General features: G+C 38.7%; 1 protein-coding gene across 1 annotated transcript in view; it reads left to right on the top strand.

Annotated features, from left to right (window-relative positions):
- LOC115787974 (venom phosphodiesterase 1) overlaps nt 1-25,785 on the top strand; it is a 44,272-nt gene extending 18,487 nt beyond the window's left edge. The window contains exons 10-25 of the mRNA XM_030740802.1: nt 2,677-2,742; nt 2,859-2,931; nt 5,134-5,242; nt 5,688-5,810; nt 10,740-10,771; nt 11,049-11,176; nt 11,668-11,737; nt 11,884-11,971; nt 12,428-12,600; nt 15,305-15,359; nt 15,656-15,810; nt 16,670-16,805; nt 20,244-20,321; nt 20,463-20,595; nt 22,915-23,071; nt 24,244-25,785. Coding sequence (XP_030596662.1) covers nt 2,677-2,742; nt 2,859-2,931; nt 5,134-5,242; nt 5,688-5,810; nt 10,740-10,771; nt 11,049-11,176; nt 11,668-11,737; nt 11,884-11,971; nt 12,428-12,600; nt 15,305-15,359; nt 15,656-15,810; nt 16,670-16,805; nt 20,244-20,321; nt 20,463-20,595; nt 22,915-23,071; nt 24,244-24,417 — 1,750 coding nt within the window. The 3' untranslated portion in view covers nt 24,418-25,785. The remainder of the gene's footprint in view (nt 1-2,676; nt 2,743-2,858; nt 2,932-5,133; nt 5,243-5,687; nt 5,811-10,739; nt 10,772-11,048; nt 11,177-11,667; nt 11,738-11,883; nt 11,972-12,427; nt 12,601-15,304; nt 15,360-15,655; nt 15,811-16,669; nt 16,806-20,243; nt 20,322-20,462; nt 20,596-22,914; nt 23,072-24,243) is intronic.
- Nucleotides 25,786-26,900: the final 1,115 nt, after the last annotated feature.

Genomic DNA, 26,900 nt, shown 5'->3' with positions numbered 1-26,900 from the left:
TTCCTTTGTAAGTTGGATTGCTAGGTATTTTACTGAACCAACAGTGGAAATTCAATGTACCAAAAGTCACTAAACCTACAGTAGCTATGTGTTGATGTGCCGTTCTGTTTTAAAAAGGTTGAATAGACAGGTGATGTACTTGGCTAGGTCATACTTCTCATTTGTTTTTCTTTAGAAATCTTTGATTTTGGCACCATGCTTTGGATTGCTATTTTGCAGCAGCATTTGGTTGCTGCAGGTACCATAGATCTGTTCATCTGCAGTCAAGCTGCCCACATGAAGCCATGATTCCAGCCTCTTCTTGAACTGCTGAATGTGCATATGTTACAGCATTACTGAGACAGAGACATCACTTAAGACATCAGTTACCATTGTAGAGAGGTGTATTTTTATCTGAGACCAGAATCTTTTCATCTTTTTTAGATTTGAATACTAAATAGTGACTTAGAATGGACCCCACAAACAAGCCCCTTTAATATTCAAGACCTTCCGGTCTTCACCACGTCCGTAAGCAAAGATAAAACACCTCCATTGGCAAAGGGGCAGTGTCTAATTTCTTCAGTGTATTATTAAAATTAGACTTCCTGAATTATGTTTTATCTTTTCTGATTTAACCACAGCAAAACAGCTTCTGTCAGTTATTTATGTATTTCCCTTCTTCATGTAAATGTTGTCATAGTCCTGGGCCTTTTGCCCAGTGTTTCATGTTTTTGTGGTTGAAGTCTGTTTTTTAAGTTCTCTAGTTGTGTTTCTAAGTTAACTTATGGTTTAGGTTCTTGGTTTGTTATAGTTTTTGGTTATAGTTATTTGTAATTAGTTCCTGATTCCCTTGTTCTTGTCTTCCCCATGTCTGTGTTATCCCTCCTGTGTCTAGTCTTCTGTGTTTGTGTTTCTGGTGTCTATGTCTTCCCCGTTTAGATTCACACAGATTATGTTTAGATTCCCTGCTCAATTCAATGCTATAAAAATTAGACTCTGGTGACAGAAGAGGAGGCTGGAGCCACTCTGCTGGGCGCACAGTCATCTCCTCAGATGACCGGGACTGCTTATGTGAGCTCTTTGTTACTCCTTGAGGCTTGGCCGCCCCCACCCGTGAAACAGATATGCGTGCAGGAATGAGGCTGTCCTCGGCCACTCCCATGCATGGCGTGGATACGGGTGCAGGGACTGGATGCCTCACAGGAGCATAGCTCACAGTCTTTTTGGAGTCAGCAGTGTCTGATAACAGTTTCTTCTGCGGACAATTTTTTCGTAACAGTCTCAGTCTTAGATAACAGTCTCAGCTTCAGTAGTCATGTCAGGATTCTCAGAGTGAAACATGGATCATCATCATGTATTACTTCTTCACAAAGTCCTTAATTAAAGCTGGTAAAGAGTTCAGACGCTAGGGCTGATCTATGCGATCTATGAGCTATGGCTTCCCTATACCTCTCACAGGGCCATTTAAGCCATTGATTACACAGCTTAGTCACCAAATCACTAATGTCCTGCATTGTAGCTGAAACAAAACCAGTAATTTATAGTTTGATGGAGCAGATACCTTACATGCAAACTTATCCTTAATGCCATAGAAACAACAAACTGTCTTAGAGGTGGCCATAACTGGCAGAGAAACAGTTTCAGTTACAGAAGTAGCATCCTGAACCATGGTTTCACAAAACACAGTCACTGATTTCACAGTTCTTTCAAAACTCTGAGAGGAAAATGCAGTGTCACTCACTGTGTCAGCAGGCTCGGGCTGCCAATTTCGCCACTGACAGTCTTGCTTCCTCTCCAATGGTGCTGGCTGTTGTGGAAGTGATGACGTGGAGATCCATTGCTGCAGCGATGGCAAGGAAATCCATGGCTGCAGTGATGGTGTGAATGGGCTGGGTGGCAAGGGGCCATAATATCCCAGGAACCAGGCAGAGGATTCCTGCGGTGTCAAAACGCAATGGCTCCGGGGAAAACTCTCCGCCGCTGCCTGCAACTCCTCCTCCTCCATCGCTGCATTGACTGCAGAGAAGAGGGGCTAGCAAGCGGAGAGGCCGGTGATTAATTTTAAATTTAAGCCTTATTTACAAGGGTTGATCCACAAGGGCTAGTCAGGAGCCAGTGGCACCATTTACAACTCATTAATTAAACTTGATTTGACTTGACATGGACAAAGGCAAAGACATGAATCTAGGACATGGGGCACATAGCAGGAACAAAAGACATCAATAATGACCTGACAAGGAACAAAGAGAGACTGAGGCAAAATATACACACAGGTAACGAGACAATAGGGAACACCTGGGAGGGAGACACAGGAAGCAAAACTAGACACACCACAGAGGAACCAAAGACACACCAAAATAAAACTGAAAGTAACTAAAGACAAAGACAAGGGCTAGGACTCATGAACTTGACACATGGACAGGGGGATAAACAATAAACACCCAAACAACCACAACCAAAGAATACACGAGGAATCAAAACCAGAATATTAACTAACAAAACACAAAATGATTGACAACTGCCCAGGATCATTATAGATAATCAACTTTACCTCAGTGATATGGAAACGATTTTTTACATTGTGTATCAGTGATGTATCAAACTTATTCACCATTTTTTTTTTTTTTTACATTGACGTTTTACTTTGGGCCTGTATTTTTTTCATCTGTTCTTTTGTTTTGTTTTATTTTGTTTTAGTAAAGTGCCCTTTGAAGAAAGAGTATTCACTCTGCTTAAGTGGCTCCAGTTGCCAGATAAGGAAAGGTTGGTTGGTTGTTTTTGGCTTCAAGCAAAAAAGTTCATCAAATCTGAGAGAAAAAAGAAACTTTTTGATTGTTTTGTTTGTTTTGGACCACACCCCACCCCATCCTCCTCAAAAGGCCAGATTTCTATACACTGTACCTGGAAGAACCGGATAAATCTGGACACAGCTACGGACCTGTCAGTGGAGGGGTAAGGTCACATTAATGATGAGTTTTATCGTACAATATTAAAGTCTGAAGTCCATCAACAGGTCTCATAAATCTCCCTAAATAGTTATGACACTATTAATGAAACAATTAAAATAACATCATCCAAGTCAGGGTTTTGAAGCCCTTAATGGACATTGTATGATTGTATGTTCATGTGGTGACTTTTGGAAGGTTTCTATGGCATCTGTTTCAAAGCTTAGAGACCTTTAGACAACTGGATGACTAGTGTGCTGCCTTGATCTTGTTAATAGTGTTTTGCCACTACACTATCCAGCTGTTATATACACCCAGCTTTATAATTAAAGACAATTCTCGGCAAAGTTCTGCTGAATCATGTGTAGAAGAGTGATTCAGAATCAATCATTGTGATTCACAGTTTCAGTCATCACCTGCTAACATTTTAATCTTAAGGAGGAACTGGTGTTGATGATAAGTGTGTGGACTGTGGAAACAAAATGAAAAAGCAAATAAAGTTGACTTTTGCAGTTACGTATATATTATAATTAGATCTTAATAGAAGTTACAAAAATGAACAAACATAATTGTTTTCATCAGATAACTGCAGAAAATAATAATGTCATAGCTGATTATTGAGGTCATTTTCAAATGTTTTTTTTTTTTTTCTTTTTTCTGACTAACAACCATGATCACACTTTTAAAAGTCACAAGCCAACAGTCAACATGCAACATTAGGGAGTCTGGAAGAGATGGAATCAAGTAATGAAATCCAATGATCTGAGTTTGAAACGTCATCACTTTAGGTTCCTTTTGCAGACTGCTTGAAGCCTTTACAGCCTGTTCTGAGGGGCAATTGTAGAGACCAAAAGTATCAGGAGAAACTTAACTCCACCCACATCTTTTTAGTGATACAAAGTGGTTCTGAGAAAATGCAAAACTCACTGGCTTCACAACTGCTTCCAATAGATTAGTTTTAAATTGTAGACACTGCTGGCGCATAGTAAAAACCCCTGCAGTCAGCTCCTGTGAAGACCATTACCTTTGTTATATATGAAGTAAAAAGAGCAACAGGATCCTGAACTCACCTTGTGGTGGTTTACTGGCCACAGAGTTGTTGGACAAAAATGATCTAGACTTTCTGGGGGTCACACATTGTCAAGAAGCCAATAGATGAACCACACTCTCAATGAGATGCTCACTGATTAGAAAGGGTCACCTGAGTGGGGGCTCTACATGCTGAAAGACTCAAAATTTCCTGTGATCAGTGGCCTACATTTGAGTCACATGTTCCTCATTATTCTACAATATCCTGAGCAGCTGTTTTGTTCACATGAAAATCAGATAGAAAATGCCTAAAGCTGTGTGGATGTGCAAGATCTTGTCAATCCAGTTTATTAAGAATAACGTATTAACATATTTACATACTCAAACAGCATGTCTAGGCAACCTCCAGATGCTGAGATCTACACTCTTTTTTGTGGCATGCTGTTTTACTGGCATTTAATATACAGAATATGCACTGGGGTCCCTGGGGACCGCCAGACTTTACTGTGAGTCGCAATCATAATAGTAAAATAATAATAGGAAAACATATTTCTTCACAAAGTATCATTAGTTATGTAACTAATAAACTTTGATTATTATTATTTTATTGCAACATTGCAGTTCAGTAATTTCAAGTAAACATTGTGTCATATTTATATGATCAAACCAAACTGAGTCATTTTGAATCCAATATAAAATAATTAAAATAAACATACAACAAACCAGTCCAGAGATGTAATCACTCTGGTATGATCCGGGTCTACCGCTAGGCTTCCTACCAGTCCATGTTTTTTGCAGTTTTCTGTATCACCACAGCAGAGGATAATTGTTAGTTAATAGTTTTTAAACAGTACAGTATCTGACATGTTTCATAAAAATGTCCCAGCCATTTACTGACAGAGAAAAACACTGACACTGGTATTAACAGGGGCTATTTCAAAGTTGTCTCCTTCCTCAAGGCTTGAACTTCCTTTGCATTATGAGTTGTTTAAACTACTGTGGATGTTTGCACTGTTATTCACTACTAATCTGCAGTAAATTTGATATTTATTAACAGCACAATATTAAATTGATCCATAAATTCTAATCAAGTAATTGTGTCATATATTAATGTTATTTGACTGCAATCAAATTGTATCTATAGTCAACAATATCATTATGTGTTATTTGCTTTCTTCAGACTATTGCATCACTGCAGGGTGTGGATAGGATCATTGGTCAGCTCATGAATGGCCTCAAGCAGATTGGTCTACATCGGTGTCTCAACATCATTATTGTGGCTGATCATGGTAACAAATGTCACTTAAAAATTCTGATCTTTTTACATGTCTGTAGAGTAAATTTACAACAATTCTAGTTTTTCCACTATTTCACTTTCCTCCAGGCCATATACTGAAAGAAAAAAAAACCCACCTGTAACACTTTAATAATAATTTAATAATTGACAGCTCCCTGACAATTAGTCTCTTTATATTCTGTCAATCACATATGCAATACGGACTTCGCTGGAATGCTCATGACTACATAAGAAATTAAACACATGTTGAAACAAAGACAAGTTTCTGCAATGTGAAATTCATGGTGTAGTGAACCTACCAGCACTCTGGAAAGAAATCAAAAGGGAATGGTATCCACATGATCCATGTAATGAATAAAGATTTCCAAAGTAATCGTTTGTTCATAGTTCCAAGGAAGAAATGATGAGAATAATATAACAGCTGAATGCTGTTGCAGGTATGGAAGAAACTAGCTGTGACAGGAAGGAAGTGATGCGGGAGCTTGTGGGGGACACCAGCATTTATGTAGTCACTGAGGGGCCCATTGGACGCATCAGAGCCAAGGACAAAGACACAGTCTGTAAGTAAATATGAAGAAACAAACTGTTCTGCTCCTGTTTTTAATCACATTCACAGAGAATCAAGGGTTGAGATGAGGGGTTGATAAAAGATTTCACATGCTTTTTGAGCCTTAACAAGAATTATATGGTGCATGAAACATTGATGTGACTGTTCAGGTATCTTTCTTTGTTTTTCATCAAAAAAAGAACCTGCTCACACTGAACTGAATGTTCATGAGTTTCAGCCAACATCAGAGCTTGCCAGACTAAAGCAACAGTTTCAAAGGCAGCAAATATAGGTGAAATAATGGGACATAAAGTATGTCCCATTATCATTATGATCTTTTTGAATGTGCGAATGAGGAAAAAAGCAAAGGACTGTCTAAGGCCTTAAGTAAAAAGGTTTGGATGCCTATGAGTTTGTAAAAGTAGTGGTGGGTACGGAAAGTATTCAGCCCCTTTAAATTTTTCTCTCTTTGTTTCATTGCAGCCGTTTACTAAAATAAAAAAAAACAAAATCCAAAAAGTTCACTTTATTTCTCATTAATGTACGCTCAGTATCCCATCTTGACAGAAAAAAAAACAGAAAGGTTTTGCAAATTTATTAAAAAAGAAAAACTGAAATATCACATGATCATATATATTACTTCTTGGGAATGATGCTACAAGTTTTTCACACCTGGATTTGGGGATCCTCTCCATTCTGTCAGGTTGGATGGTGAACGTTGGTGGACAGACATTTTCAGGTCTCTCCAGAGATGCTCAATTGGTTTAGGTCAGGGATCTGGCTGGGCCAGTCAAGAATGGTCACAGAGTTGTTCCAAAGCAACTCCTTTTGTCACGTCCTGGGCCGTTTGCCCAGCGTTTTGTGTTTAGTTTATTTCCTGAGCTTCTCCTCCCAGTATGTTTGTCTTGTTCCCCGTGTTGTGACTCGTCTGCGTGTTCCTTGGTTTATCACTTCCTGTTTTATTTTGCCAATGTGATTTCCTTGTGCTTTGTGTTTAGCTTTGCTTCCCCTGTGTAATTAGTTTCATTTGCCTCACCTGTTGTTCCCTGCTGTTTCCTCTTGCCCTGATTACCCATTGTGTATTTAAGCCCTCAGTTTTCATTTGTTCTCTGTCGCGTCGTTGATGTTTTGTGCCCGCATGTTCCTGTGTTCCCTGTGCCTGCCCTTCGTCTCCCTGTGCCTCCCTTCCAAGGTTTTTGTATTTGTGTTTCCCCGGTGAAATAAATCCCCTTTTAAGTTATGTTTGCTTCTGGAGTCCTTCATGTTGGTCCTTCCTCGTCCGTTTCCTCCCCGGCCATGACACCTTTGTTATTTCAGCTGTGTGCTTAGGGTCATTGTCTTGTTGGAAGGTGAACCTTTGGCCCAGTCTGAGGTCCTGAGCACTCTGGGAGAGGTTTTCTTTCAGGATATCTCTGTGCTTGGTTGCATTTATCTTTCCTTCAATTGCAACCAGTCGTCCTGTCCCTGCAGCTAAAGCGCACCCCCATAGCATGACGTTGCCACCACCATGTTTCACTGTTGTGATTGTATTGGGCAGGTGATGAGCAGTGCCTGGTTTTCTCATGTGCTTGATGTGTTTTCTGGCAAACTCTGTGCAGGCTTTCATATGTCTTGCAGTCCCGACTGGCGGAGGGCTGCAGTGATGGTTGACTTTGTGGAACTTTCTCCCATCTCCCTACTGCATCTCCAGAGCTCAGCCACAGTGATCTTTGGGTTCTTCTTTACCTCTCTCACCAAGGCTCTTCTCCCACGATTGCTCAGTTTGGCTGGATGGCCAGGTCTAGGGAGAGTTCTGCTTGTCCCAAACTTCTTCCATTTAAGGATTATGGAGGCCACTGTGCCCTTAGGAACATTGAGTGCTGCAGAAATTCTTTTGTAACCTTGGCCAGATCTGTGCCTCACCACAATTCTGTCTCTGAGCTCCTTGGGCACTTCCTTTGACCTCATGATTCTCATTTGCTCTGACATGCGCTGTGAACTGTGAGGTCTTATATAGACAGGTGTGTGCCTTTCCTAATCAAGTCCAATCAGTTTAATTAAACACAGCTGGAAGGATGAAGGAGTAGAACAATCTCAAGGAGGATCAGAATAAATGGACAGCATGTGAGTTAAATATGAGTGTCACAGCAAAGGGTCTGAATACTTATGACCATATGATATTTCAGATTTTCTTTTTTAATAAATTTGCAAACAATTCTACATTTCTGTTTTTTTTTCTTTCTGTCAAGATGGGGTGCTGAGTGTAGAGAAATAAGATTAACTTTTTTGATTTTTAGCAAATGGCTGCAATGAACAAAAGAGTGAAAAAATTTAAGGGATCTGAATACTTTCCGTACCCACTGTAGATTCAACTGTCCCTGACTGAACCAACATATAACTACATTTGGATATTTGACTTATTTAATACAGACCATCAGGAGTTTTCCTATTCATCCTGTTGCCCTCATGGTACCAGTATCCACTTGTTGTCTCCAGTTCTTGGGTTTGGAAGAATGTGATAACTTAATTGTTGCTGCTTTATTCTGTTGTTTTTGGATCACTGTGGGTTATAGGTGCTATCAGTTTACTACCAGACAGAACTTACAAGGAGGCATTTCCACATGATGCAAGTCAGTTAAGAGCGGTGCAATATTTTCTGTATCCCTGTTAGTAAAAGGAGGCATGTTTCTATTATTTCTACTGGTTGTTAAGTTATGTTGGGGTGTCCCATTTTATGTTGACTGAAGAGCAGGAAAAATCTGTTGATTACAAAGCTACTTGTAATTTGCAGAGGAGATGAATTTATGGTTTCATAACACCTCCCAAAACATTATTTACATTGTGGCTGCATTAAAGATTAGGCAGTCAAAAGCTAAACATGAGCCTTGGCTGAATGACATGAGCCACTCAGTCAGATGTGAGTGCCGCAGGGCGGAGCAGAAGAGGAGAGAAGACAGATTACAGGTGTCCTTTCAAATTCTAAGAGACTGTTGTTGTCGCTATCAGTCAACTGTAAAAGAGGATTGGACTATATATTTCTCAACTACTGTTGTCTCAAATTGTCACAAGCCTCATGTGTTGTTTAAAGCCATCAGTAGTGTTTTAAATCCACCACAGTCTGATTGCATTGAAGCCTCTTCTGATGTCTGTGAAAGATTTTGCAATTCTGTATCAGTAAGGTCACCACTGCAAAGGCTCTTATTTCTCCTCCTGTGAATGACCCCTCTGTCTCTTTATCTTATTCTGCTGTTTTTGACAGTTTTAAGCCAGTAAAGTTGGAATTTCTACAGGAAATTGTTGATCACTTGAGGCCTTCAGGTTTTCCAAATGACATTCTCCCTCCTTGTCTTTTTAAAGAAATTTTTCCCACTGTTGGGCCAGCTGTGTTCAATATTATAAACAGTAGTCTGTGCTCAGGTGTGGTCCCTGTAAATTTTAAACATGCTGGCTCAGGCTCTGATAAAAAAAAAAAAAAGCCTGGTTTGGATACCACAGTTTTGGCTAACGTTAGACCTTTTTCTAGTCTGCCTTTTTTCATCAAAAATCCTCCAAAAAGTAGTTTACAGTCAGCTAATGACCTTTTTAAATGAGCACAATATTTTTGAAATTTTCCAATCTGGTTTTAAACCCTTGCACAGCACTAAATCAGCACTTTTAAGAGTTTTTATTGACATCTTTTTAGCTACTGACTCAGGTTGACCATAAAATTTTAATCTGTCATCTGGAGCAGTGGGCAGGAATCAGGGGCACAGCACTGAGTTGGTTTCAGTCGTACTTGTCAACAAGGAGGTTCTGAGTTGTTCTTGGTGAATTTATGTCCTCCAGTGCTCCACTTGTGTGTGGAGTACCACAGGCTTCTAGGCCCACTCCCCACTCCCACTTTTCTCTCTTTTTCTATTATAGCTGCGCCACATACTTAGAAAATATTGTATCTCTTTCCACTGCTATACAGACAACAGTGAAATATATGTGCCTCTTAAAAGGAAAGACTCCTACTCGGTGTTATAATTACTTAAATGCTTAGGTGACATTAAGGCATGGTTGGTTCTAAATTTCCTAAGTTTCAATGAGAAAAAAACAGAGGTGATGGTATTCAGTAACAGCTCTGTAACCCCTTTGGCAGATCTGGGCTCTCTGGCACAGTATCTCAAGCCAACAATCACAAATTTAGGAATCAGAATAGAACCTGACATGAAGCTTGATAGCCACATTAATCAGTTTGGCAGCTGGCCAAAATAAAGTCAGTTCTCCAAAGGCAAGACTTTGAAACAGTAATCTACGCCTTTATTACCATTCGGCTGGATTAGTGCAATGCACTTTATATGGGGCTTAGTGGGTCTGCTATTGCTCACCCTCAACTGGTGCCGAATGCTGGTGGGTGGCTTTTAACTGGTGCCTGCAAACATGAGCACATTTCACCTGTTTTAGCTTCACTTCACTGGCTACCCATTCTTTTTAGGATCCATTTTAAAATTCTTTTCTATCCTTTTAAATCTCTAAATGATCTAAAACTAGGTTTAAGCTCAGAGGGGACCGGGCCTTTGCAGTGGCAGCACCAAATCTCTGGAATTAGCTGCCACAGGCCTCATCACTCGCGCACTTTAAATCACTTTTTAAAAGTAAATACTGAGTCTGTGAGCTGTGTTATTTTTCATATTTTGTATTCTTTATGTATTTCTAAAGTATTTAATGCATTTTATTGAGTTGTTTTATTTATATTATTGTTCGATTGTACAGCACTTTGGACCCTGTGGGTATTTTAAAGCGCTTTATGAATAAAGCTGGATTGGATCGGATTGGGTTGGATGCTACAAATACAAGACAATGCAGTTCCTTTGAAATGCAGTTAAAAATGTAGTTTAAGTTTGAATTTTAGAAGGCAAAACTTTTGTAACTGTCATGCCTTAGCAAATGTCTGTGCTTTGAACTTTTTGTAATGACATAAATGTTTCCCTTTCAACAGTGGACTCAGCTGGACTTGTTGCTAACATGACTGTGAGTATATTTTATTATTATTCTTATTATCATATTATTATTATTATCATTATTCCCTATTGCCATCTATGTGTTCACATTCTTATGGTAAAGACTTTATTCTGACATTTGATGTACCATCATCTGAAAAACTGGAATACTAAATGTAAGGTTTTAGTTTTACGAGCAAGATAGGAACATTTAAGAAAAGTATTGTAATGCATTGCTAATTAGAAGATATGAGCAGAATTAGATATTGAACAAAAATGTCTTTCATTTCACAAAAATGTGATTTCAGTGTAAGAAGCCAGACCAAAAGATCAAGCCATACCTGAAGGCCAATCTACCAAAGCGCCTTCACTTTGCCAACAGTCGTCGCATTGAAGATGTCAGCATTCTGGTTGACATTAAATGGCTGTTTGAGAGGTATTCATCATGCCCTCTGCTACAGTTTAGGACATTCTATGCTATAGTTACAGCCATGTGTCTTAGAACTAAGAGTGGATGTCAGGTAGAAATATAAACGGTCCAGTGTGTACTGCACATAATGCATCACAATGTTGGCTAGACACAACATTATTGTTCTGGCAATGGTTTTTGGCATTTTAAAGTGTGGTTAACTGTCTCAGCAGTAGAAAAACACCCACAGAGACCTCAGAACACCTTCTTTCAAGTTAATTTCTTCCAGGATGGTATAGAGGCCATTATTCTGTAATGTAGACTGACCTCACAAGAACACTAGTTCGAGACAGAATCATGTGATCATAATAAGATCTTGGCCCTTGAGAAAAAGACCAACTAGGATCTTTCCCCTCTTATTGTTTTATGGGACTTACTGAGCATTTCAGTGTATGGTTTCAGAGACTGGTCAGATTTTTTTAATGCTAAATCTGAAGAACTCATCTCTGTCCCCACAGGGATCCAGGGTCTCTGACATTCTGCTCTGGTGGGGCACACGGCTACGACAATGATTTTGAGAGTATGCATGTAAGAACCGGCAATTGTTCTGTTCTGTTTTATATTGCTTGTAACTACAAACCACACTGGTATTTTTTTTTCTCCTAACTTGACCACATTACCATTGCAGCATTCATCAAGTACATTTTAAATATCTTTCTAATCTTACATTGCAGGCCATGTTTATCAGTTACGGCCCCAAGTTTCAGAATAAAACAGAAATTGAGCCCTTCTCCAATATTGAGCTTTACAATCTCATGTGTGGTGAGTCATTTTTTTTTCTCCACAAATTACCACTACTGTACTTGCTGTGTCACAAGGAACTTTATATTTGCTTTAGCTGTGCCCTGCACAGGAAGCAGCTACATAGCTACATACTTATGACCATGTGATATTTCAGATTTGCTTTTGCAATGAATTTTCAAAAAATTCTACATTTCTGTTTTTTTCTGTAAAGATGGAGTGCTGAGTGTACATTAATAAGAAATAAAATTAACTTTTTTGATTTTTGCAAATGGCTGCAATGAAAAAAGAGTGAAAAAATTAAAAGGGTCTGAATACTTTCGGTACCCATTGTATCTCAGCAGCTTTGTCAAAACTTGATTATTTGATGATCTGAGAATGAAAACAGAATGACTAATAACAATAACTTGCACCTTGTACTCAACAAACACGCACTGGTGAGTTTCAAAAAAAGAAACTAATTTTTATTGAATGCAGATATACTAGAGATTTCTCCAACCGACAACAATGGAACCCATGGCAGCATGAATCACATCCTGAGGCAGCCCTACTACACACCAGTGCATCCTGCAGAGAAAAGTGAGCCCATTCAGTGTACAGTACTCAGCCTAAAACCCACAGACGAACTGGGATGCTCCTGTTCTGGCCTGGTGGGTACATCAATAATCACTCACATCTGAATCTGCCAGAACAAACGATGTGTGTGTGTGTGTGTGTGTGTGTGTGTGTGTGTGTGTGTGTGTGTGTGTGTGTGTGTGTGTGTGTGTGTGTGTGTGTGTGTGTGTGTGTGTGTGTGCATGTCCAGTTGGTTAGCCAACATGTTTGTCCGTCTGTATCCATGCATGCACTGTAAACTCGGATAAGTTGAATCTACTTAAAAAAGCCAAGATAACTCGTTGCCTTAAATTTTTTAAGTAATGAAATAGCTGAATAAGTGCAGTGGACTATGTTCAGTGTACTTGAGAACCTTTTGGAATGGAATGGAAGCTCTAACTTGAATGTACTAATAATAGAGTTTCAGTAACTGAAGATACTTAGTTTGAGCAATCATTCACCACCCGTTTATTTAACTCAGCTTGCTAAGTAAGCACTAGTCCATTACCAGTTGAACTAAATTGTATGTTCTAATTGACCAAACTTATCCTTTATAGTTCATGAAAGATTAAAATGTCTGTCAATCAATTCCCATATCCTTTTCGTGGTCGTGGGGGGGGGGGGGGGGGGGGGGCTGGAGCCTATCCCAGCTGACAAAGCAGTAAGGCTGCAAGATACAGGGTACACCCTGTACAGGTCACCAGCCTGTTGCTGGGCTAACACAAAGAGAGACAGACAGCCATTCACACCTGTGGGCAATTTAGAGTGACCAATTAACCTAACCCCAGTAACTGCATATCTTCAGATTGTGGGAGGAAACCCACACAGACACAGGGAGAACATGCAAACTCCACACAGCAAGAGGCCTGGGCCAAGGTGGAATTAAACCCCGACCTTCTAGCTGTGAGGCAGCACTGTTAACCACCATGCCACCGTGCTGCTGCTCGTTAATCCAGTCTGCTAAAACAGGTATAAACTAGAATTTTACCAGGTGCAAAACCTGATGATGTTAAGTTGTTTGAACTCTAACACATAATTACAATAAGATAGACCATCAAAAAGTACAGTCTACTCAGCATTAACACGTAATGTTCACATTCTAGGCAATTTAAGTAATATGAACTTTATTACTATTTATTACTATATTTTTAAGTCAAATCAAAATCTGGGTTTACAGTGTGCCCTGCCTGCTAGCATCTTTCACCCTGCTGTAATGTGCTGGATTGTCTCAGTGGCATCTCTGCACAGCCTGCACCTGGGGTCTTAGTAGGAGCCTATAGAGAATTTATAGAGCTCTTCTTGTAAAAGCAAATATGCTTGGCACAACAGTGGCATTCGGATCATGATTCTGATTGTGAAAACTGCCAGACATGACAGGCTTGAAAAAAAGAAACAAACAAACAACAACAAAAACAAACAAAACAGAAACCTTGTTTTCTGTAGTTGTTCCTGTTCCTACCAAACTTAACCCTCCATACAAGGTCTCAGGTGTTCAGTTTTGTAGTACAGCTCTCACACTCTCTCATACTGGTCACTGAAAGTTCCAACATGGCACCTCATGGCAGAGAACTCTCTGAGGATCTTAAAAGACGAATTGTTGCGCTACATGAAGACTGTTATATAAGCTGCACACAGACTACTTTTCATTGTGTCAAAGTGTAATTTTGTCAGTGTTGTCCCATGAAAAGATATACTTAAATAGATGCAGACATGTGAGAGGTCTACTCGCTTTTGTGATACACTATATATATATATATATATATATATATTATATGGTGTAGTGTATGTGTGTGTGTGCCTCTGTCATGAAGCATACTCAATAATGAGTGTGAGACTAGCAGCTGTCACAGCCTACACCTTCCTTAAATCACTGAAAGTGAAATTCAGTTTCCCTCTCTCAAGTGTGAAGCCAAATCGTCTGCCGAGTTATTTGATTAGATGTAAATAACTTTCTGCTGAAACAAGCGTTGACAAGAGGAAAAATTAAACGACTGAGCTACAAGTCAAACAACCAAGGTGGAAACTGAACTCAGTAACCTCAATGCTGCTGATTAAGCATCTGCAGACCAGATTTACCACAAGTGAAAGCAGCTACTGTGCAGAAAGGGCTGTGGAAGATTTGTGGGGAAAGTACACGCTGGAGTTTTAGAGATGAAATCATTCTGTGGCAGAACATCTGGAGTTTACAAAAATCAAAAATCCATCCATCCACTCATGTCCGCTCATCCTGTTCAGGGTCGCTGGAGCCTATCCCAGCTGTCACAGGGTGAGAGGCAGGGTACAGCCTGAACAAGCCGCCAGCCTGTCGCAGGGCCAACACAGAGAGACAAACAACCTTTCACACTCATGCTCTCATTCACACCTATGGGCAATTTAGAGTAGCCAATTGACCTAACCCCAGTAAGTGCATGTCTTTGGAATGTGGGAGGAAACCGGAGTGCCCGGAGGAAACCGAGGCAAGCACGGGGAGAACATGCAAACTTTTAAATTTTTTGTGCTAAGGCAGCTCTACTCACAATCTATAGTCTCTAAAAGACCTCTGAAGATGCTCTGTTGTATGAAACACAAAGATGTTAGCAATAGATTGTCCTGTGACTCTCGAGATGGAGCTTCAGCCAAGAGTTGAATCTATTAACATTTGACTCTTTTGTTTGTTTGTTTGTTTTCACGATGGATAGGAGCTGGATAGGTGCCATCATGTAGAAAACAAAGTGTGAGCAGCATTAGAACTGAGACTGAAAAAAATTTCTCTTTCCTCAGACTGAAAATATGACCATGAGCATCAACAGCCGACTGAATCTGAGTGCAGAGGAAGGTGAGGAATTTTCACCCACTCGTGATTCCATTGTTCAGTGCTTTAAATGTCTGATTTTTCTTTCTGAATTTTTTGATTACTTTACAGTTTCTTAAAGTAACATGTAATCTTATCAATGCACCAAAGATTCCACTGATCTGTCTTGCATGCTCTTTCAGAAATGTCTTCATGTTTTTCTGCCTTGATAGGCTTATAGAAGAAAATACATATTGACAATGTCAGTACTAGTGGTAACATCATGATGACGCTCATTCTGAAGAAAAAAAAAAGAAAAAAGTACATCATTCCTTTTTCAGCATCTGCTGCAGAAAAGAAGCACGCACCGTTTGGTCGACCCCAGATGCTGCAGCCTGACCAAAGCTACTGCATCCTCTACCAGGAGGGATTCATCAGTGCCTACAGCCACAAAGCCCTGATGCCCCTGTGGAGCACCTTCACAATCAACAAGCCTGTACGTGCATCACTGTTAACAGGAAGTAGTGGGGATTTTTTTAGTGATGCTTATCTAATTACACTTTTTGGTTTCAGATTAATACAAAACTAAGATTCCAGTAATCTGAACTCACATAGATATTCAGTACATTGCTCCTGGAAATATCTTCAATAGCTTCCTATGACTCAAACAAAATTACTGACTGTTTCATTGTGAGTAAGAAACTTGCAGTCACAATGTTCTCATATGAATCATGGATAATCCGGAAAATTGCATTTAATATATGAGAAGTATGAATTTGTATTGTATTAATTTGTAGTGTGATAATAAGCTGGCCAAAGGAGGAAATCGAATTCTCTGATTTGAAATACCAAGGGTAAATTGGTAAAGTAAATTTTTTTAAATATACAATTGATCTTAAACACAGAGGAAAATATTTAATTTGTTTAATGATAAAAGGGTCAAATGGTGAAAAAGTTGTGCAAATGAGACTTAAAAAATATGCACAGTAAAAGTACAAAATCTACATCACCTAAAATGATAGAAATGCGCCATGGATGAATTTTGGTCACTTATCTCAGTAATGGAAGACTTGGACTTTTAAATATGAATCAAAAGACACTCGTGTAAAACATACACTTTGTTCCATCATTGGATTGGATTTCTTTCTGATCCATTCTAGTGTGACTTTCCACAGTTTTTCAAAGGAAAAACTGTGCAGCAGAAATGCCAAAAAAAAAAAAAATCTTTGTGACTACCAGAGTTTTCAGATAAGATTTATAATTTTTTTTTTTTTGAAATATTGAAAATTTCAGCAGGAAGTGACTGACACAAAATTCTGATTGAAAGGTCTAAAGCATGTTTCATATTCTTGTAGAATAACTTGGAACCATTGCCTCCAGTGATACAAGATTGTTTGAGGGCTGATGTGAGACTTTCAGCATCTCAGAGTCCCAGCTGTGATCAGTATGATGCTGCTGGGAGCCTAATTTCAGCCTTCATGCACCCACCCAGTACGTATCTCGTTGTAACTAAATCCAAACTGATTCATCAGACTCACTGAGCTTAAGACAACCCAGAGACAGTGTCACAGGGCAACACAATACATGGAGTCACTAACACAATGTTGTGTCTATTTTTTTTCCTCTTTATCATAATATGTATATATTGCATTAGCAGTTACACTCATTTCCCCAAACTCTCCCACACTTCAGTTCCTCCGGATTTTGTTTGTTGACCATTTGTGATGCTTATTTTGTTTAACACAATAATCAAACATAAACACTTAACATTTAGGGTGGGTGAGTGTGGGAACAATGACATTTCAAAGTAAACCTGCTAACTATGCTCAACTTTTCTGACTGTCTAACTGTGAAAACAATATATGGGTCCTGTTGTGTAAAGTGGGTTAAACCAACTCTTAGTCTAATCATAAACTCTGAGTTAATTAACTGAGTTCTCAGGTCGGGAAAGGCTGATCAGGGCTAGTTAAATCCTCTTTGAGTATGTTCACCCTAACTGACTAATGACAAAGCCAACATCAGAGGAGCGCTGGCACTTTGAGTCACCATGGCAACAGGTAAATATAGAGCAGAGCCTCTATTTTAATCCAGTGGACAGTATGTTTATGTGTCTTTGTGGACCTTGATGTTTATCTTAAAAACAGGGGAGCAGCTGTTTGTCAAAATTAAATGCAGGTGGCAGCAACTGCAGAATAAACAGGTTAAATAAGTTTTTAGACCTGTTTAAAGATTAGATTAGATTAGATTAGATTAGATTAGATTAGATTCAACTTTATTGTCATTACACATGTACAGTACAAGGCAACAAAATGTAGTTTACCATCTAACCAGAGGTGCAATAAACAGTAGTTAAACACTAGTGGAATATATTAAATATACATGTGAGCATATCTGAATATATTAGAGGTATTATAGACATAATATACAGATAGAATTATTGTGGGCATAATATACACTTGAAATATAAAATGATAAAAGTGCTATACTTGTATATGGAATAGCTTACAATTTTAATCTCAATATGAGATGGATGTAGATAGATGTTTGTAGGCCAAAGAGAAACTCAGCATTTCTTAAGAAAAACTGTTTCACAGACTCTGTTATTACAGTATCTGACTCAGAGTTTAATATCTACCAGTAGAGTCAGCATTTCCCTTATCACAGGGTTAACAATTACAGTTTTCACAAAACATGCTACCTAGAACAGGACCCTAGATGTTAAGGGTGCAGTTTTTGCCATACTGCAGGTACCAATTTCGACCAAGCATAAAACATTGATGTTTTATCTTTTATACGTTCTGAAATATTGATGACTTCCAACATTTAGATTACACCAGCTGAGGAACTGAGGTTTAAAGTTTTATTCTTAATTTGTCACAGACCATGCAGAGCATTGATTTCACAAGAGAAAAGCTGCCATACAAGACAATTTTGATCTTGCAAGGCTTGGAAGGTACACACAATATCAAATAGGCAATCAAATACAAAATATCTATCCAGTTAATAATTTGTTAATAATATAATTAAATATAATCTGTTATGTTTTGTTCCCAAAAAAAGGGTCCAAATGCCGACAAGAAGAGGCATGAATATAAACCAGCTTTTATTGGGTGACACATTCTATATTTAAAAAAAAAAAAAGGCCAGAAACCAGAGCAGGAAGCAAGTAAACCGTGAGAACCCAGCAGTAACAGGAAGAAAGTAGACTGATGAAACAAGAAGCAAAAACCACTGCCTAAAATCTCTGGTTTCACACTCACTGACTAACCACATGCACATGGGGTGGCTGTAGCTCAGTTAACATGGAAGTGCTTGTATGAATGGGTGTGCATGGGTAAATGTAAAAAACGTGTTGTATAAGCGCTTTGAGTGCTCTGACTGAGTAGAAAAGTGCTATATAAGAACTAGTCCATTTACCATTTACATGTGCAGAGGTGTATAGGAAGAGGATATTGCTCATTTATTGAATTGTTAAATAGTAACTGGTACGGTGTGTGAGAACTTAGGACACATTCAGTGAATGAAAAATTGTTTTACTACCCTAACAATGGGGAGACTGTGAGACTGCCATTTTTATCATCGTCCACTGCAGGAAAGGGGAGTCTACCTCAAAATCCTTTAGGAGATTGTGCTGAAATTCTTATGTTGTGGTCAGAGCCAGGAAAGCTGTAGATCTCTGTCTGAACTCAGTTGTGGACTAATTGAAATCAAGACCTCCTAATTTCAAGGTGATATTGTCGACCACTTCATGTCTCTTCCACAAACACAAAACAATTAACTCCTGCACCTTAATGAAAAGTACATGCATTTTTAGTATGAATTTTCCAGGTAATTTGACATTAATTGCCATAAAGGAGGTTGTGCACACCAGTTGCATGCTTTCTAGCATCAGTTTCTAGTCAGAATAATCTTCTTTGAGCAGGCTTTGGTTTGATGCAAGAGAGAAGTGACATAGTTTGGAAAACTCACTCATATCAATGGACCATTACAGTGAAGACTCAGAATGCCAACAAACTTCATTCAAAATGTTAACAAACTTAACATATACAAACTTACAAAGCTAAACTCAGGATACAATAACAAGAAGAAAAACACAGAACATGAGCTAGGAAAATGGATGAGTGAACAACCAGACACTACAGACAAAGACAAAGGGGACTATACATACAGTGAGAACTAACTGGGGACACAAACCAGATGGGATTGAGACATAGCTGAAACTGATAAACACTGGAACATTACATAAAAAGGAAAAAAAAACAAAACGAGGTGAGACAAAAAGCTAAGTAAAAACAGGAGACCCCAAAGAATGCATACTAAGCTGAAAGACAAGAAGACAGAGCCTGAACTGAGGTGGATGAACAGTTACTAAACAAAAGTCAACACTGGAAAAAGGGAATGAAATCTTATCTCAAACCATAATCTGTTTACAATCACTTTTTAAAATACATCTAGATTCCAACATATCAATGTCTCTAACCATGAAACCATGATATTTACAGTGCTAAAAAAAAGTTTACATACCCTTTTTTCAGCCTGACAGAATTTGCCTGGGTGTGTAAACTTCCATGCACAACTGTAGTTCAGCACCATGTTGATTAATTTTGTGTTAAAAGTTCAGTTTAAGCAATCAGGAAGTAGTTGTGTCTTTGCCCCAAAATATGAGCTAAAGAAAAATGAGTAAAGTACATTTACCTACAGCTTTATGACAGTCAGTGCTGGCCACTACAGTAAAACTGTTATGAACTTCATGTTGTTGCACGTGGATGCATTTCAGGACAACCGCCATCGTTGCCATAACTGAGTTGTTCCATAGATTGCTTTTCAAGATTTTCTAAATTGCATGTGACCTCACTTACAATGTCTCTGATATACTCCTATCTCTCAAAATCTGTTTTAAAGTCAGTACATCTTATTGTGTTTCTGCAGATCTTAATACAACAGCGGACCAGCAGTATGATGCTTTGGTGATGAGTAATGTGGTACCAATGTACCTTGAGTTTAAGAGTAAGTTGAAGGTTAAATGTCCCTGCAAAATCTGTAAAGCACAATTTTATTGGGGTTTGTGAAGATAAGTTATTGCTGAATTTATAGAACAGGTTGTCTTCTTTTGTACTTTCTACTTCCTTTTCTTCTCTTCTTTTTCAGAGATCTGGGACTACTTCCACAACACGTTGCTTAAGAAATATGCCTCTGTTTACAATGGCATTAATGTGGTAATGGGTCCCGTATTTGATTACAACTACAACGGTCAGTTTGACACTATAGAGGAGATCCAGCAGTAAGTTTCATTTCCTAGTAGGCTGATAATGTTTTCATTGCAGTTATGTTTTTGGCAACCATTTTAGTTTTAGTTTTAGTCTTAGACTTTTGGATGAAATGTTAGTTTTAGTCAGTTTTAGTCATTTCTAAATGTGATAGTTTTAGTCCAGTTTTAGTCAACAAAAACTCAAAAAGTTTTAGTCAGCTTTAGTGGGAAAAAAAAGAAGAAAGTATTATTCTTTACAAATGAATTTGAATAATTAGTGGTAACAGTGGAATAAATTACTTCAAAAATGCAGTAAACAAAAACATTCTCACTTTGGCAATTGGGACTGTATTTCTCAGAATTTGCTAAAGTGCAATGCACATGAAGGTGCTGGTCATAATCTACAAGTTTCAAAAAGTGAAACTTGTAGATTATATTCATTCATTACACACAGACTGAGATATTTCAAATGTTTATTTCTTTTAATTTTGATCATTATTACTCACAACTAGTGAAAACCCCAAATTCAGTATCTCAGAAAATTAGAATATTGTGAAACGGTTCAATATTGAAGACACCTGGTGCCACACTCTAATCAGCTAATTAACTCAAAACACCTGCAAAGGTGTTTAAATGGTCTCTCAGTCTAGTTCTGTAGGCTACACAATCATGGGGAAGATTGCTGACTTGACAGTTGTCCAAAAGACGATCATTGACACCTTGCACAAGGTGGGCAAGACACAAAAGGTCATTGCTAAAGAGGCTGGCTGTTCACAGAGCTCTGTGTCCAAGCACATTAATAGAGAGGAGAAGGGAAGGAAAAGATGTGGTAGAAAAAAGTGCACAAGCAATAAGGATAACCGCACCCTGGAGAGGATTGTGAAACAAAACCCATTCAAAAATGTGGGGAAGATTCACAAAGAGTGGACTGCAGCTGGAGTCAGAGCTTCAAGAACCACCACGCACAGACGTATGCAGACATGGGTTTCAGCTGTCGCAGTCATCGTGTCGAGCCACTCTTGAACAAGAGATGGCGTCATAAGCATCTCGCCTGGACTAAAGACAAAAAGGACTGGACTGCTGCTGAGTGCTCCAAAGTTATGTTCTCTGATCAAAGTCAATTTTGCATTTCCTTTGGAAATCAAGGTCCCAGAGTCTGGAGGAAGAGAGGAGGGGCACAGAATCCACGTTGGCTGAGGTCCAGTGTAAAGTTTCCACAGTCAGTGATGGTTTGGGGTGCCATGCCATCCGCTGGTGTTGGTCCACTGTGTTTTCTAAGGTCTAAGGTCAACGCAGCCGTCTACCAGGAAGTTTTAGAGCACTTCATGCTTCCTGCTGTTGACCAACTTTATGGAGATGCAGATTTCATTTTCCAACAGGACTTGGCCCCTGCACACAGTGCCAAAGCTACCAGTACCTGGTTTAAGGACCATGGTATCCCTGTTCTTAATTGGCCAGCATACTCGCCTGACCTTAACCCCATAAAAAATCTATGGGCTATTGTGAAGAGGAAGATGCGATACGCCAGACCCAACTATTCAGAAGAGCTGAAGGCCACTATCAGAGCTACCTGGGCTCTCATAACACATGAGCAGTGCCACAGACGCCGCATTGCTGCAGTAATCCAGGCAAAAGGAGCCCCAACCAAGTACTGAGTGCTGTACATGCTCATACTTTTCATGGTCATACTTTTCAGTTGGCCAACATTTCTAAAGATCCTTTTTTTGTATTGGCCTTAAGTAATATTCTAATTTTCTGAGATACTGAATTTGGGGTTTTCATTGGTTGTCAGTTAAATCATCAAAATTAAAAGAAACAAACACTTGAAATATATCAGTCTGTGTGTAATGAATGAATATAATATACAAGTTTCAGTTTTTGAATGGAATTACTGAAATAAATCAACTTTTTGATATTCTAAATTTACGACCAGCACTTGTAGTTGCTGATAACATGATCCAGAAAATCCCTCAGGATCTTGGCTCTGTCATTCTAAACCATGCTTGGGGGTGTATCCCAGACATTTCCAACAGTGACAGCAATTGCGGTTTTAATAATATAACCACAAAGCATACTGAAAGGTACATCATATCTTTCAGGATAAAACTCTCCAAACCATGACAATTGTTGGGATATTGTACACAGACAAACTGATAGGTATTTATCAAGTGATGACATAAGCCTTTTTCTTTGGAAATGGGAGCATTACCATCATAGGTTGGGCTTATGTGTGAGAGGTGGATTTAAACTTTAACATGAATGGAATTCAGTTATCTTGTGTGACCCTGACCAACACCTCTTCTGTCTCACAAACAGCCTGATAATGACTGTGTGTGTTTCTGTGGAAACTAGGTTTGTTCCTGGTAAAAACATCTCCATCCCCACACACTACTTTATTGTGATGACTAGCTGCAGGGACTCTGCCCAACCAGTGACTTCCTGTACCAGCGAGCTGCAGACCGTGTCCTTCCTCCTGCCCCACAGAGCTGACAACCTGGAGAGTTGCAAAGTATGTCTCAAGCTGTCATCTTTAAGGACAAAAAAATTGTATTTCTACCACCCATTTTAAGTAGCCACAGCCTGGAGGAACTGAAAATAGACTGACTGTAATGCTCAGTGTGAAATTGCCTCATGATGATCTCCACTCTTTCCCACCAATCCCTAAACAAGGCAGCATTGTCTGGTTCCCCTAAGCCATGGTGACAACATTCATGTTTATTAGAAGAAGTGAATAACGTTTGTTGGAACCTTGCCAATTCACTTAGGGTGAGAGGGAGTGTACGTGCCAGACAGGTGCATAGGAAGAGAGACACTTTTGTGAGGTGTCAGCTGCAAACTCTGTAATGTATGTGACTCTGTGGCTGGAGGTTTTATTATATATATATATTATATATATATATTTTATATATTATATATATATATTATATATTATATATATATATATATATATATATATATATATATATATATATATATATATATATATATATATATAAAATTAGAATAGAAAATTAGAATATTACTTAAGACCAATACAAAAAAGGATTTTTAGAAATGTTGGCCAACTGAAAAGTATGAACATGAAAAGTATGCGCATGTACAGCACTCAGTACTTAGTTGGGGCAGTCTGTCATACTGTTCAGGTGTTATGAGAGCCCAGGTAGCTCTGATAGTGGCCTTCAGCTCTTCTGAATTGTTGGGTTTGGTGTATCGCATCTTCCTCTTCACAATAGTCCATAGATTTTCTATGGTGTAAAGGTCAGGCGAGTTTGCTGGCCAATTAAGAACAGGGATACCATGGTCCTTAAACCAGGTACTGGTAGCTTTGGCAGCTTTGTGCAGGGGCCAAGTCCTGTTGGAAAATGAAAGTAATGAATTACTTTAATATACAAGTTTCACTTTTTGAATGGAATTACTGAAATAAATCAACTTTTTGATGATATTCTGATTTTATGACCAGCACCTGTATGTAAGGCACCATTGCCACAGACTAACCCATGAAATCATCATGGGATAGTCCAGCATCACTATGGCTCACTAAGCTTTAATCAACAGCTTGCTTGGCTCCAAATAAAATCTATGTTGATGCAACCATTTCACAATTACTAAAATAAAACAGTTAACACAGTGGGATAATGCAAAGTTATTAGTTTTAATTTTTTTGTCATTTTATTTCAACAGAGTACAGAACCAGGATCTCAGTGGGTTGAAGATCACATGTGGTTCCATCAGGCTCGAGTCAGGGATGTTGAGTGGCTCACAGGACTGGACTTTTACCAGGGCAGCAATCGACCGATCCCAGAGCTGCTTAGGGTGAAGGCTCGTCCCACATCAGCTATTCAAAGAAAACTATGAAATAACTCTCTCTCTCTCTCTCTCTCTCTCTCTCTCTCTCTCTCTCTCTCACACACACACACACACCACACACACCACACACACACACCTTTGATCATGTTATGACATTGACAGCAGGATGTATTACAAGCAATATTATTTATTTACTTTTGTTCTTCAATCTGTTAATTTTATTGTCTTTTATTCCAATTGCTATCATGATTTCTTATTTCCCATGTTTTAAGAAATTCATGATTCATCACTTCATCAATGAATAATGTTGAAGTTCAATAAATTAACATGGTCATCTTGTCTTTAAACAGAAAAATGTCCATCTCGATTAAATTTGCTGGGGTTTTGATGATAACACAATTATTTTAGAGTATAGCATATTCTCACATGCCACTAGTGTTATTAACCTGCAGATATTTTTTGGTTTTGTTCCTGGGATAAACTGACTGAAAAGTTCTCAATTTCAAGAGTGAGGGAAACGTCCTCAGTAAATACTTCAGTGGCATCTTGTCAAAGTCAGGCTTATTTCTATTATGTCAGTTTCTTTCGATGTGAGATTTTCTCTCAGCACCAAAGAAAACACCTTTTTCTTTTTTTTTAAGTAATGTGATGATTTATTTTCTTAAAATATAAATTCTTCCTGTTTTATGTCTTGCAGTACTGTACTGCAGCTACAAATGTTTTAGCCAGCAGTGACTGTCAAACAACAAATGACAGATAATATGTGTGTAATAGGCTGAGATATATATTTGCCATGTTAATTAAAAAAAATGTAAATGAAGGAACGCTACTGCTGAGCACCACTTCATCTATGCAGACCATTCAGCCTAAAAGCATAAAGTTCAGTGGGACCTTGAGCCAGCCTCAACATGAAGTATGCTTAAATTTCTCTGCAGGGAAACTGAGACCTGTTTCAGTGTCTTTCACAGGCCATTTCACTTCCTCATAATTGTACAGATGTAAATAGTGTACACGCTGCGGTTATTAATTTTAAACACTAATGGATTCCTAAGGTAGCACTTGAAAAATGAAAGACTTTTTCCTAATTATGTCTCTTGAAAACCTAGTACTTTATGAGTCTGTTTCTTTACACTACGGCCTGATTTAGACTTCTGTGTCAGGTCTTTGCAGGGCCTACAGTCCAAAAAACCCTCTGAACCCTATGCAGTAATCACAATCATTGTGGGCTGCTGTGTGTTGTGGGTCATTATCTTGCTGCATGATGAAAGATCTCCAATCAGTTTGGTTGCATTTTTTTTTTTAAATTGACAGACAAAATGTTTCTGTAGACTTCTGAGTTCATTATACTGTACGTGACATCATCAATAAAGATTATTGAGCCTGTCCCAGACGAAGCCATGCAAGCTCAAGACATCACCTTGCCTCCACTGTGTTTCACAGACAAGCTCGTATGTTTGGGATCATGAGCAGATCTTTTCTTTCTCTAAACTTTAGTGTTTCCATCACCTTGCTAAAGATTCATCTTTGTCTCATCAGCCCATAAAACTTTGTCCCATAATTTCTGATACTCGTCTCTGTGCTTCTTGCAAATTCCAGCCAGGCCTTCCTGTTCTTCTTGCTAATTCATGGTTTACGTCTTCAAGTGAAGCTTCTGTTCTTTTGTTTATGAAGTCTTCTGTGAACAGTAGATTGTGATACCTTCACTCCTGCCCTCTGGAGGTTGTTGCTGATGTCACTACTAGTTGTTTTAAGGACTTTCTATACAGCACAGTGTTTCTGTCATCAACTGTTGTTGTTTTCCTTTGTCTGGCTGTTCCATATTTGTTACTTAGTACACCAGTGATGACTTTCTTCTTCAGGACACTCCAAATTGTTGCACTGGCTATGGTCAATGTTTTTGCAGTGGCTCTGATTGATATTCCATCTTCTCTCAGCATCACAGTTGCTTATTTTTCACCCATAGACAGCTCTCTGATTTTCATGTTGGTTATTCCTCTAATTATGAATGCACAGTCTGCACAGGCAAAACCCAAACACCCAAATCTGAAACTGAACATAGACATTCAGCACTATTTACTGTTTGAATAATCAATTGAACAGGATACACCTGGATGATAAAACACAACAGTCAGTCACATGCGCCAATATTTTTGCTCCCAAGAAAAATGGGTGGCTTATCTAATGAACTGTGTATCCAAACCAGATGTAAATACCTGGAAATAAAAGCTGGGATGTTGAGCTTTTATCTCATATTCATCTTTTAATCTCAAACCCAAATGTTTTCGGTCTACATCAGAAATAAAGGGATTGGCCTCATTGTTCCAATGCTTTTGTAGGGGAGTGTACATTGGCAATGCACCCATACTGCGCAGTTGGTAACTTAGCTAAGACAGCACTATATGCTCTGGTCCAAATATGGTAATTTCAGTCACTTCAAAACTCAAGCAAGAGTAAATGTGAGGTAGAGTGAGGGCAATAAAGTTGAAATTTTCAAAATCCAATACCCATGGGTGACATAACAATAGCTACAT

The sequence above is a fragment of the Archocentrus centrarchus genome, chromosome 11 (assembly GCF_007364275.1).
Source record: "Archocentrus centrarchus isolate MPI-CPG fArcCen1 chromosome 11, fArcCen1, whole genome shotgun sequence".
NCBI lineage: Eukaryota > Metazoa > Chordata > Actinopteri > Cichliformes > Cichlidae > Archocentrus > Archocentrus centrarchus.
Note: the sequence above shows the minus strand (reverse complement) of the source record. Positions and strands in the feature narration are given on the sequence as shown.